The 14,129-nt window shown below is 42.9% G+C and overlaps 1 protein-coding gene across 4 annotated transcripts in view; it reads right to left on the bottom strand.

Annotated features, from left to right (window-relative positions):
* Nucleotides 1–14,129, bottom strand: part of plekhb2 (pleckstrin homology domain containing, family B (evectins) member 2) — a 38,647-nt gene that overhangs the window by 7,766 nt on the left and 16,752 nt on the right. For all 4 annotated transcript variants that reach the window (XM_041215569.1, XM_041215588.1, XM_041215564.1 and 1 more), the window contains one exon: nt 5,475–5,595. In XM_041215569.1, the coding sequence (XP_041071503.1) occupies nt 5,475–5,595 (121 nt within the window). The remainder of the gene's footprint in view (nt 1–5,474; nt 5,596–14,129) is intronic.

Below are 14,129 nucleotides of genomic sequence, written 5' to 3' on the forward strand. Positions count from 1 at the left end.
GTGCCAATCCAAAGCTGGTTCTTTGCTTTCTGAAAGCCAAAAACATATGACCTTTATTCTGCTATTAACACCTACTCTGGACGTACCTTATGTTCTTTATTACTATCATTACCACTCCCTTTGCATCATGTTCCATGACATCTTTGTCAGTTAACCTCCCCTGCCCTATAATCTAGCCCTGTCCTTCAATGTTGCTCCACCTGCCCCTCTCCCCGCTTTTTTATCAGCATAAAACCCATCACATTTCTGCTTCTCTTTGGTTCCTAAGAAGAGTCATATTGGGCTTGAAACATTAACTCTGTCTCCACAGATGCTGCCAGACCTGTTGAGATTTTACAGTACTTTGTTTTTATTTAAGAGCTCATGGTGTAGGGGTAAAGTATCAGCATGGATAGAGGATTGGTTAGCTAATAGGAAGCAGTGAGTAGGGATGAATGGGTCATTTTCAGGTTGACAAGCTGTAACAAGTAGAGTGCTCCAGGGATCAGTGCTGGGGCCTCAACCATTTACAGTATACATCATAACTCATTGATGTGCGAGGGGATCAAACGCATGGTAGAAAAACTTGCTGATGATACCAGGCAGGTAAGCAAGTTCCCAAGCAGGTTGAAAGTCTGCAAAGGGATATAGATAGGTTAAATGAATGGGCAAAAATTTGGCTAATGGAGTATAATGTGGGAAAATGTAAACTTGTTCACTTTGGCATGAAGAATAGAAAAGCAATATACTATTTAAATGAAGAAAGATTGCTGAATTTGGTGGTACAGAGGGGTCTGGGTGTCCTGGTGCACGAAATCAGGAAAAGTTAGTATGCAGGTACAACAAGTGATTGGAGGCACAATAAACGCCAGCATTCTATTTAAGGAGAATTGAATATAAAAAAGTGGGTAAGTGTTACTGCAGCTGTACAGGGCATTGGTGAGCATCAGGAATACTGTGTACAGTTTTGGTTTCCTTATTTAAAAAAGACTATAAATGCATTAGAATTACTTCAAAGAAGTTTCCCTTCACTCATTCCTAGGATGACGGGCTTATCTTACGAGGAAAAACTGAAGAAATTGGGCCTATGCCCATTGGAGCTAAGAAGAATGAGAGGCGATCTTATTGAAACATATAAAGATCCTGTGGGGACTTGATAGGGTGGATGCCAGGAGGATGTTTCCTCTTGTGCGGGAGACTGGAACTCGAGGACCTAGTTTAAAAAAAGAGGTCTCCTTTTTAAGATGGAAATTAGGAGAATTTTTTCCTCCGAGGGTCCTCAGTCTGTGGAATTCTCTACCCCAGAAAGTAGTGGAGGATGAGTCATTGAATTTATTCAGGGTAGCGTTAGATAGATTTTTGAAAGACAAGGGAGTCTAGGGTTATGTGGGAGGGGGTGCGGCAGGCAGATCAAAACATGGATTAGAGACCACAAATCAGATTTGCCATGATCTTACGAATGGTGGTGCAGACTCAAGGGACCAAATGGCTGACTCCTGGCTCCTCAGTCCTATATTCTATGAATTCCAGAGCAAATACAATGCTCGAAGCTGTCTAATATGCTTCCGATTGCCTCAGCTATTACTGCAAAATTAGACTTCTTACCAAACTACCTTCCATTTCAAATAATATTTCTTTCTTTATATAAAAAAAAAATCAAATTAGTCTTCATTTATGACTTTAAGCTTTCACTTGTTGAAACACGGTTTTGACGTGTTACTACAGTCTTACCCTGCTTAGAAGCACAAAGCAGTTTACAATAATTTGCCCCCAGGAATAGTTCCACATCAAAAGCGTTTTGATAGCTGGTTTCCAACAAGTGTTTTTAGTGGTAGCCTTCTCGCCTCATAGGGCTGTGGAATCAAGCCAAACTCCAGATACCTCAGCACATAATCCAGGCTGGTGCTTTAGTGCAGCACTAAAATAGTGCTACATGGGTGGAAGTGCTGTCTTTTGGGTGAGATGGGATCCCATTACTGCTCAGGTGTATGTAAACTATTTCATTTGAAAAGATACAGGCGATTTTCTCCCCCTGGGGGCCAGGCCAAATATTTCTTCCTTAACCAACACCATACAAAAAAAAACTGATGACTCCTCTCATTGCTGTTTATGGGACCTTGCTGTGGGCAAATTGACAACTGTTTCCTAGATTACACTTCAAAAGTTACTTCAGTGGCTAGGAGGCATTTCAGAACCTCATGAGATTAGTGAAGTACTATATAAAAAAGGTGCTGTTTAGTTCAGCACCTATATTGAATAACAAGAGTAGTCAGGCCCAAGTTACTGGCCTGACTCATGAAAATTAACTGCAGTGCAATGTTGGCATTTCTGAGAGGGGGTGGGAGCAAACAAGAGGGGGTGAGTGAGGTGGACGGCATAAGTGAAAGGGAAAGAGACAGTGCAAGCCGTTAAAGCTCACATAATGACAAGATGGGTGTGACTGGAAGTTTCAACAGTGAGAACAGCTAAACTTTCATGCAAGTCACAGTGGGTGTCTTATGGGGGCAGTGCTGCTAAGGAAAGGTATGGCAGAGGAGGAGGAATAGACAGGCTGTTGTCAGCAGACACAAAAGAAAACAGCGCTTCACGAACAGGAACACCAACCAGTGCGCGGACAACTCTGTGACGGAGTGCACGGTCAGCATGTGAGGGCTGGGGCTGCATCTAGGAATGGGGCACAAGCTAAAGGAAATGAGAAGGATCGTGGCAGAATGGCACTGTGTTGACTATGGCAATCATCCTGGATAATGTGGTCAAGGTGAACAGAGGAAGGGAGTAACCTCCTACAAAAGGATAGTGGTTTGACCTCAGCACAAGGCAACTATTAGGCAACAGCTGAGACATAGCTGAAAGTATTTGCGCTACAACACAAGGTTGAGAGAGCAGTAAGGTTATTAGTTATGTGAATCTGGAATCTGGTAATGTCAACCAAACTCTCATGCACCACTATTGTGCCCATTCATAACTGCAGCAAATAAAAAGGCAGCCTTTTTTTCCATCCACAGAACATGAGAAATTGTGATTTCTTTCTTACAGCAGGGAAGATTAATAGGAGATTTAACCGAGGTGTTCAAAGTAATGAGGGGGTCAGATAGCATAAACGAGGAGAAACTGTTTTCACTGGCAGGCTCGGTAACCAAAGGACTCCGATTTAAGATCGGTGGGAAAAGAACCAAAGAGGAGAAATGAGGAAAAAAAGATTTCACACAGCGGAGATGTCAGCAATAATGTCGGAAAGGGAATTGGATAAATATCTGAAAGAGAAAAAATTGCAAATCTATGGAAAAAGAGGAGTGGGACCAATTGGTTCTCTCTATCGAAGAGTTGGTACAGGGACAATGGGCCAAAAGGGATCCTCCTGTGCTATTAGCGTCTAAGAGTCGAAAAGCAAATGAAAAACAGTATTTCACAGCAGTGCCGGTAGGTTTGGCAGAAAGCCACCTCGACTGGACCTAAAGACACTGGCAAACGCAGGTGCCCCCTACAAGCGAACACAGATGAGAGATGAGAGGTGTACACGGCAGATGAATGAAGGAATGGATTGGAGCGGTGTAATGTGAAAGACCAGATGCCATGCTCCTAAGCATTTCCTCAATAATGGATGCTCTCCATGGTCAGCTCATATTGACAGTTTACATGGCTCATTTGTGAATGCAAAACTGATTCAGCCCAGGAGGGAAGGACACAGTCAAGTGTACGGCCTGCATGTGAATGTAAACAAAATCGAGAAAGCTTTGGCAGTCACACCACAACACGGATTTACTTGGGAATTTATAACTAATATCAAACTAAGAGGCTGGACAGCCTCAAACCCCGCAGTGTATATCGGACACGTAGCAGATCAGAACAGGCTCAATTATTTGGGATATTTGTAAAAATGTGGGATCTACAGAAACATGGATGGAACTGAGGGTTTCCCAGCAGATCAAATCTCTCATTATTCATCGTGGACAAGGGATTAGGCCTGAATACTACAATGCACTTGTTTTAATGGCGAGAACTTATCCCAGAACCCATGTCGGCTTCTTTTTTAATATATAAAATGTTGGGAGGGTAACGGGATTTTCGACAGCTATCAAGGAGCGTGTTATGAATTGTACAGTTCTCATTACAAAATATCAATTGAAGTCATCTCTAACATTGAACATTTGTGTTGTCTGTGGATTGGAAAAAGGACTTTGGAAAATTGCCCAATGGTGCCATCATGTGCCCAGAGCCTGCATCTACATAACTCTCGACAGCAAAATTGACAATATTGCAGATGCTGGAAATCTGAAATAAAAAAAAAAACATGAAATGCTTTAAATACTCAGCAGGTCTGGCAGCATCTCATGCTGCTTATAAATTTCAATGCAATAGAAGGAAGAACAGGGAGTTATATGCAATATGATAGCACAACATCCATCAGTTTCATTAAAATCTAAATGTGTTAAACTAATGCTATCTACAATAATGTAATGATTGCAAATGTTAGATGTCTAATGAAAGAATGCTTTGTTAATGGAGTTGTGTTTAATGTAGCATGCTCTGCCAATTCCACTGCTACACTGTCCAACATTAAGACCTGGCTATGAAGTTTTCATCTAATTGTCAAAAAAAAAACCGAAGCCAAACTGCCCAAGTCCCACCTACACCCATTTCTCTGGATTTAACCCCTCCAATCTTGCTGGCTGATATTTCAGGCCAAATTCAACTGTATGGAACCGCGACTTGCAGTTCAACCCCTAGCTCAGGCTCCTTCTTCCACATCAAGTCTTGTACTGACTGCTTGGCTTTCTTCCAGCTCAATACTGGCCACCTCATCCTCAGCACATCCACTGCTAGTCTCCTAGTGCACCATTTCATCACACCAACTTCTCCAATGCTTTTTTTTTTAAACTGGCATCTACAAATTACAACTTCACCAGTAAGCCGTGGCATGCACTCTCACCCACGCCAAGTCCCACTGCCTAACCATCACCCACTGCCCTGGGAACAAACTTCAAATTCCTCCGGGATCTCACTCCTACTGACAGCTCTGGCTAAGGATCATCACAGCCCAAAACGTTAACTCGGTTTCTCTCTCCATAGATACCATCTGGCCTGGAGTATTTCCAGCATTTTCTGTTTTACTTCAGGATTTCCAGCATCTACAGTACTTTACTTTGGTATCTGTGAACTCGCAGCTGGTTCTTGCCTCGCTGCCGGATTTGGCTGACCTCCGAAATCCATGGAGAAATCCATCAGCTTCCATGCGGCGGGCGGCACATTTCAGTTTTCATGTGCCGCAGACTGCCAGCCACAGCTTTCTTTTGAAATGACAGAAGTCACAAAATGTTATATTGAACAAGGGTCACCTCCTGGAACTGGGAAGCTGCACTTTTAGCCCATGATTTTCATTCTCAAATCAAACAGCTTTGCCTTCCCACTAGGGAGTATCTTACAGGCAACTCGGAGTCATGACTTTTGTAAACATGAAGCGAATGGAAATCACTGCTGCCGATACAGAGACTCACCTTGGTAGGGATACTGATAGGCCACGGCATAAGGCTGTCCATTAGATGTGTAGATTACTTGCTGCGAAGCAGAGGGCGGCTGTGCAGTATAAGCATCACTATACGAATTGTAACCATAAACCTGAAAAATTCCAAGCCAATTGTTCAGCACATCCAGTATTAGCAACCTACAGCACCAGCAAAATGACGCACTGGCATTACAACAAAAGACAAATATCTGCAGCATTACCAAATACAGTGCCATATCTACAACTCTCATCCCCCTTTTTCATTCAACCCATACCCTCCAAACGGGAAGGGGAAGATGCTGAGAAAAATCACGGACTGACAACTACATTTGCTTCTCAACTACTCATCCCTCAGCAATCAAATAAGGCACTCAAATGTAGAGTGAAGTTACGTTTCCCTAAACATCTGAAGGTACAAAAGAATAACAATTTTTTTCTATATTATATGCTCAATGAGACCACAGGAAGCTACCTGGTTAAACAACTGCTCCTTTGGTCTCCTCATGCCTTGACTGGTAAAGACACTGTAATTGAATCACACAGTGAAATCCTAGGTTCAATTCCCAATTGGTCATCTGGCCCTTGGTGCAGGGGACAGTTGGAGATGGGGCAAGGTAGAGGTCTGGGGCCGGCGGGGGGTTGCGCTTGCAACAACAGACGCTCCTTTCCAACACTCAACTCACGCAGGAGAAACATCTTTAAGCAGACGCACACATCTGCCCTTTCCGAAGAATGGGAAGGTATCACATTATCAGAACATGAAGGCAAATTTATTTATGAGAATTAAGGTCATCACTGAAGCAAAAAAAAAAAGACACAAATGAACTCAAAACAGAGGTTGAACACAAATAGTTAATATATTGAATGAATACTTCCTCCAAGTATTCAGCAGGGGGGACACGACTGCATGTCCTCTGGAGAGAAAAGCAGAAATAAATTTAAAGAGATTATAACCAAATGGTCAAGTTTCTGGATGATAGCAGGCAAGAGGGGCAGTTAAATCTGAGCAGGCAGCTCAGAAATTACAAAACATCTAAGTGGGCAGAGCAACAGTAGATTAAAATTTAATGCAGAGAAGTGGGAAGTGCTAGACATAGGAAGCAAAATGGATGACATGCAGACTCCACGAATGGTGCTGAAATCAGAGCATAAAACTGAAAGGCTGAGGTGTCCTAGAAAATTCAACAGTAAACATCACCAATCAATGCAGAGCAATCAACAAGAACTTATATTTATATAACAACTTTAATATAATGAAATATCTCAAGGCACTTCACAGGAGCATTACAAACCAAAGTTTGACACCAAGCCACAAAAGGAGACACTACATCAGATGACCAAAAGCTTGGTTAAAGAGGAAGGTTTTGAGAAAAGTATCTTAAAGAAGTAAAGCAAGGTAGCGAGGTAGAGAGGTTTAGGGAGGAATTCCAGAGCTTGGGGCCAAGACAACTGAAGGCACAGTCACTAATATTTGGAGCAATAAATATTTGGAATTCACAAAAGGCCAGATATTAGAGGAGTGCAGACATCTCTGAGGGTTGGGAAGTTGGAGGAAATTAGAGATAAGGAGGGGCGAGCCATGGAGCAATTTGAAAACAAGGATCAAAATCTTAAAATCAAGGCATTGCTTGACGGAGAGTCAATATAGTTCAGCAAGAACACAGGCAGTAGGGCAACAGGGCTACAAGTTTAGACATGGACAGCAGAGCTTTAGATGATTCAAGTTTATGGAGGGTACAATGTGGGAGAGCAGCCAGGAGGGAGTTGGAATAATCAATAAAGTGAACACGATATTGAACAACATTAGTGAATATTAGTGACATTACAAGTTAGAGGTGGTTATCATCAAACTTCCTAGTTTTCTAGGCAGACCAACACCTTGAATGTGTGTCCAGTTCTGGTCACTGAAAATTAAGAGGCAACCAAGCTCTGGTGGCAGCACACAAAAGATCCAGAGCTAATCCCAATTTCTGGAGGATAAGCTATGAAGCTTCTTTGACAGCACCTCCCAAACCCAACCAACTTGCAACAAAGTTGAGTAAATGGAGCTCAGGCACAAACCAACATTAATTTTAATTGAATGATGAAATAGGCTTGAGGGCTGAATGGCCTGCTCATATGTTTGCAAAGTGCTTTGTTTCATGTCAATAAATGTCTTCCAAGAAAATGATGGGCTGATGTGCACCCCTGTGCTTTCCACTGATAGAAGTAATTATTAGAATTGCTGGCCTGTTGAGAAAGTGCCAGAAGTTTCTTCAAAGGATAGGCTGAGTGTTACTCAACCAACTAGAAGGATAAGGCAGTAGGGAACACCATCATCTGTAAGTTCCCCTCCCAAGTCTCACACATTGTGACTTAAACATACATAGTCATCCTTCATTGCCTTCAAAATCCTGCGGCTTCCTAACTAAGGGCACCACGGAAGGACTGCAGCGATTCAAGGAAGACCACCACTACTGACTCAAGGGCAACTAGGGACAGGCAATAAAGCTGGCCTGGTCATTGACAATCATACCCCAAGAATGAATGAAATAAAGACTGGAAAATCTGGGGTTTTCAATCTAAAAAGGAGGCCCCTGGAAGATGCTCTGCCAGAGATCATGTTCACCCAGGTTACTACTTTAATTAAAATACAGGGGCAGAACTCAGACTGACTTCAAACTAATAAAATGTAATTTTAGGACTGATGTCAAGAAATTCTTCTCACACACGGATCAAAACGTAAGGGGCAAGAAGTTACAATTTCTTTGGATTCATGGACTAAGATGGGATGGGTGTATAATTAACAGTAGTCAGGAATTAGCATTACTGATGCTTATAAAAAAAAAAGAAAAAAAAATACCTGAGCCCACAAGAATTTAAAACAATCCATACTCTGAAGCATGTTTCTTCACAGCCCAGCAAGTTGCCAAGCCTTCCTGATATGGCGTCTGTACGTGAGCCTGGAGGCAGTTCATGCCTTTGCCTTGCACTCAAGTGTAGTCTTTAACAAACTAACCAACAGCCTGCGGAATGTATTTAACCCGAAGGCCTACGGAGCACAGAGCTGTCAATCACGTGGGATCAAGGGAGTTTTTTTTCAAACGCTCAGCCTATCCTTTGAAGAAACCTCTGGCTCTTTCTCAACAGGCCAGCAATTCTAATAATTACTTCTATCAGTGGAAAGCACAGGGGTGCACATCAGCCCATCATTTTCTTGGAAGACATTTATTGACATGAAACAAAGCACTTTGCAAACATATGAACAGGCCATTCAGCCCTCAAGCCTATTTCATCATTCAATTAAAATCAATGTTGGTTTGTGCCTGAGCTCCATTTACTCAACCTTGTTGCAAGTCCCTGAACACCCTTCCAGAAGAAAAAGCCATTAACCTCAGTATTGAGATTTTCAATTGACTCTGGAAACTACTGCCCAATCTGTCTAAGATCAGTAGTGCAAAAACTTTTTTTTAAAAACAGGATGTGAGCATCGCTGGCTGGGCCAGCATTTATTTCCCAACCCTAATAGCCCTTGAGAAGGTGGTGATGAGCTGCCTTCTTGAACCATTGCAGTCCCTGTGGTGTAGGCACATCTGCAGTGCTGTTCGGGAGGGAGTTCCAGGATTTTGACCCAGCAACAGTGAAGGAATGGCGATATACTTCCAAGTCAGGATGGTGAGTGGCTTGGAGGGGAATTTCCATGTGGTGGTGTTCACATCTATCTGCTGCCCTTGTCCTTCTTGATGGTAATGGTCATGGGTTTGGAAGGTGCTGCCTAAGGAGCTTTGGGAGTTAGAGGCCATTGTTAAAGAATAAGATAAGTCTTACTTGGGAGAAATATGGACTACTAAAGGACAACCAGCAAGACTTTTGCTAAAGGCAAATCACATCTAGCTAACCTGATTTGAGTTCTTTATTGAAGTAACAGAGAGGCTCAATGAAGGTAAAGCAGGAGATGTATATAGGGAGCTTCAAAGGCAGTCGTTAAAGTACCACAAAGCAAGATTTCATGAATTGTACACACAAGCACCTAAACACCTTTGCTCCTTCACAATTCCATGTCTCTCATCTTTAGGAAAACAGTACAATTGGTCTCCCAGGTCCAGTGGATGACCTCACAATTCTCCACACTGAACTCTTATTTGGCATAGGGATTTTGATCACTCCCAGTTTGGCCAGACGTGGGTGGAGGTGGATGAAGAGATCAGAACAGATTAGCTCTGGCTGCCATTTCCAATCACAGCTCCTGTGGTTCGGTTGGACAATGTACATCTGTGGACATCAGACAGAATGTCTCTTTTTCATTTTCTCCATTCATGTGACATAGGCGTCAATGGTAAGGCCAGCAGCATTTATTGCCCATCCCTACTTTCCCTCAAGAAGGTGGTGGCAAACCTTCTCAAACAGTTGCAGTAGGTACACCTATAGTGCTGTTAGAAAAAGAGTTCCAGGATTTTGACCCAGTGACAGTGAAGAAACAGTGATATAGTTCCAAGTCAGAACAGTGTGGGGCTTGGAGGGGAACTTGCAGGTGATGGCATTCCCTTGCATTCGCTGCTCTTGTCCTTCCAGGTGTATAGGTCCCAGGTTTGGAAGATGCTGTCAAAGGAGCCTTGGCAAGTTGCTCCAGTGCATCTTATAAATGGTACACACTGCTACTACTGTGCTGGAGGGAGGGAGGGAATGTTTAAGGTGATGGATGGGGTGCATTGTCCTGGATAGGGTTGAGCTTCACAAATACTGCTAGAATTGCACAGAGGGAAGTGAGGAATATTCCATCATACTCCTGACCTGTGCCTTGTTAATGGTGGGCAGGTTTTGGGGAGTCAGGGAGGGAGTTACTCGCTGCAGAATTTTCAGTCTCTGACCTGCTCTTGTAGACAGTATTTACATGACTGGTCCAGTTCAGTTTCTGGTAAAATTCAGCGATGATAATGCCATTGAATGTCAAGGGGCAATGGTTAGATTCTCTCTTGTTGGTGGTCGTGTTTGCCTGGCACTTGTGTGGCACAAATATTACTTGCCACATATCAGCCAAAGCCTGAATGCTGTCCAGGTCTTGCTGCACATGGGCATGGATTACTTCAGTATCTGAGGAGTTGCAAGTGGTACTGAAGACCAGCAAACATCCCCACTTCTGACCTTATGATGGAGGCAAAGTCATTGATGAAGCAGCTGAAGATGGTTTGGCCCAGGACACTACACTACCCTGAACTCTCGCAGCAATGTCCTGGGACTAAGATGACGGACCTCCAACAACCGCAACCATCTTCCTTTGTACTAAGTTTGACTTCAACCAACAAAGAGTTTCTGTCCCACCATCTTGCATCCACTTCCTCTCACCAGTCTCCCGCTGATTTCAATTTTACTTGGGTGCCTTGATGCTACACTTAATCAAATGTCACCTTGCTGTGAAGGACAGTCACGCTCACCTCACCTTTGGAAGCTGTTTTGTTCACATTTGGACCAAGGCTATAATGAGGTTTGGAGTTGAGTGTTCCTGATGAACGCAAACTGAAGTTGTTGCCAAATAAGTGCCACTTGATAGCACTGCTAATGACACCTTCTATCACATTGCTGATGAATGACAGCAGGGTGATGGGCAGTAATTGGCCATATTGGGTTGGCACTGCTTTTTGTGGATAGAACATACCTGGGCAACTTTCCCACATTGTCAGGTAAATTCCCAGCGTTGCAGCTGTATTGGAACAGCCATGCCTGCGGTATGGCTAGTTCTGGAGCATAAGTCTTCAATACTGCAGCCAGGATGTTGTCAGGGCTGATAGGATTTGGTGCATCAGTATGGTCAGCTGCTTCTCAACATCACATGGAGTGAAATGAACCAGCTTAAATCTAGCATCAGTGCTGGTGAGGACTTCAGAGGAGGCAGAGACAGATCATCCACTCCACACTTCTAGTTGAAGATAGTTGCAAACATCAGCCACTTCTTTTTGCACTTGTGCTCATACCCACCACCATTTAGGATGGTGTTGTTTTTGGCGCCTCCTCCTCGTTAGTTGTGTAATTCTCCTCCACTATTCACGACTATATGTCCAGACTCCAGAGCTTCAATCTGATCTGTTGTTATAGGATTACTGGCTCAGCCCATAGCATGCTGCTTCTGCTGTTTAAATGCATGTAGTCTTGTGCTGTGGCTACACCTTGTTTCCAAGTACATCTGTTGCTTCTCCTGGTATGCCCTCCTCCATTCAATGAACCAGGATTGATCCCCTGGCTTGATGGTTATGGAAGTGGGGGATATGCCACACAATGAGATTACAGGTTATGGATGAATACAACTCTGCACTTGCTGATTGCCCACAACGCTTCATGGATGCCCAGTTTTGAGCTCCCCACCCAGAGTACATTCTGTGCCCTTGGCGCTTTTTCTAATTGGTGTTCAACATGATTCATCAGCTGAAGGAGGGCAGCAGATGGTAATCAGCAGGAGGTTTCCTTGCCTTTGTTTGGCCTGTTGCCGTGAGACTTCATGGCATCCAGATTCAATGTTGAGGACTCCCAGGGGCACTCCCTCCTGACAGTAAACCACTCTGGCGCCACCTCTGGTGAGTCTGTCCTGCCGATAGGACAGGACATACTCAGGATGGCAATGGAGTAGTGTGTGACATTAGCTGCAAGGTGTGATTCACTGATTATGACTTGCCAGACTGGTGTTTGACGATGGTATACGGTGTTAGATCAGTCTATGAGGCAGCTCTTCTAATTTTGGCAGAAGTCTCCAGATGTTGGCAAGGAGGACTTTGCAGGGTCGACTTGTCAGGGTGTGCCTCTGTTGTGTCCAAATTCAATGCTGAACAGTCCCTCAGATTTTATTCTCATTAATTTTTTGCAGCTGTTTAATATAACCGAATAGATTTTTAAGCTATTTCAGAGGGCAAGTAAGAGTCAACCACTTTTCTGTGGGTCTGGAGTCACATATAGGCCAGACCAGGTAGGCTTCCTTCCCCAAAAGCATTAGTGAACCAGCTAATGTTTTTTTTTAAAACAACAATCCAAATAGCTTCTCTGTCATCATTTCCAATACTGCCTTTTTATTTCAGATTTATTTAATGAACAGAATTCAAATTCAGAAACTGCTATGATAGGATTTGAACTCCTGTCTTTGGATTATTTATTCAGACTTCTGAATTACTAGTCAGGTAACATTACCACTATGTCACCATACCCCGTAACCTCAACTCTGATCCCCGCATGGTCAAATATTTTATTTACGTTCCCCCTCTTGGCACACACAGGATGACCAGTTGTTGAGTGCAACCTGATGCCTGTAGAATGGCAGAGAAGTCAGAATCAAAATATTGATGAGAGAAAAATTAAAACCCACAAAAAGTATGATTCAGTTGCGCTATCAAAATGAACCATTTTATGAGTACTACTTTAAAAAAGAACACAATTATTTAAAAAGGCAGCAAAGAAGAGAAACATCAAGAGGCTCTCTTTAAATAAAGGTGAGGAAAGTTCGATCCATTTGCTCAAACTTTTAAATAAGCAAACGTGTTGTCCTATTTTGTTCAGAAACCTATCCAGGAGCTGATGGTTGCTATTTAACGGCTGGAAGCAGAATGTCCTGCAGAATTTGTTGAGCATCGAGAAAGGATCGCAATCTTTGAAAAGTATTAACTTGGGACAAAAACTACACTTCAGATCTGTTCAACTGGACTGTTTCACTTGTTTGATGCTCATTCAATAGTGTACTCAAAATACATGTGCAATCACTCAATACAGATATTGGATTATTTCATATTTATAAATCTGGTTAACTTTTATTGACTATTAATGCCAAGTGCACAGAAAGCAATAATCAGCTATTTCTAATGCTGAAAAGCAAAAGTATAGACACTATATATACTCATGCTTAAAGTGAAAAACGCAAATAGAATAACAGCTATGTTTTACATGTGCTGCACATTATACAACTGAAACTAACTTAGGTTATAAGAACTTGCCTTAAAAACATGAGAGGGGGAGGAGTAAGTCATTTGGCCTTTAGTGCCTGCTCCAGGATTCAATAAGATCATGGCTGATCTTCTACCACAGCTCCCTCTTCCCCCAGTACCAAAAATCTATCCATCTCAGACTTAAACAGACTCAAATGGCTGACATCCACAACAGCTTGGGGGAGAGAATTTCCAAAGATTCACAACCCTTTGCGTTAAGAAATTTCTCATCTAAGTTCTAAATGGCTGACTTCTTATTCCAAGACTATGACCCTTCATTCTGGACTACATGGCTAGAGGCAACATCCTCCAAACACCTACCCTGCAAAGCCTCTTCTTTGAATTAGATCCCCTTTCATACTTCCAAGTATGTCCAACAGGCTGATGTGATCTGTCTAATGTGTGGGTGAAGAGATTTAGCATGCTTCCCACCTGTGGTAGCTTGCTTCTCATTTTCACCAACGCCACTGGCTAGCAGCAATGCGAAAAAGAGAACCAAGTCTATACCCCTGTTCATACTCAGCCTCTCCATCTGCACCTGCAGCCCCTCAGCTGTGCCTCCTTGTAGCAACACATGGAAACTGGGTTCCTCGGAGTCCAACCTAAAGTTTCACAGGAACTTCGAGAAGGTTTGGCCCCCAGATCAAGTGTGCATCTCCCTTCGACCTCATCAGCTGTCTCCAAAGGAAAGCAAAGCACTAAGTTTTTAA

The sequence above is a fragment of the Carcharodon carcharias genome, chromosome 2 (assembly GCF_017639515.1).
Source record: "Carcharodon carcharias isolate sCarCar2 chromosome 2, sCarCar2.pri, whole genome shotgun sequence".
In the NCBI taxonomy this organism is placed as follows: Eukaryota; Metazoa; Chordata; class Chondrichthyes; order Lamniformes; family Lamnidae; genus Carcharodon; species Carcharodon carcharias.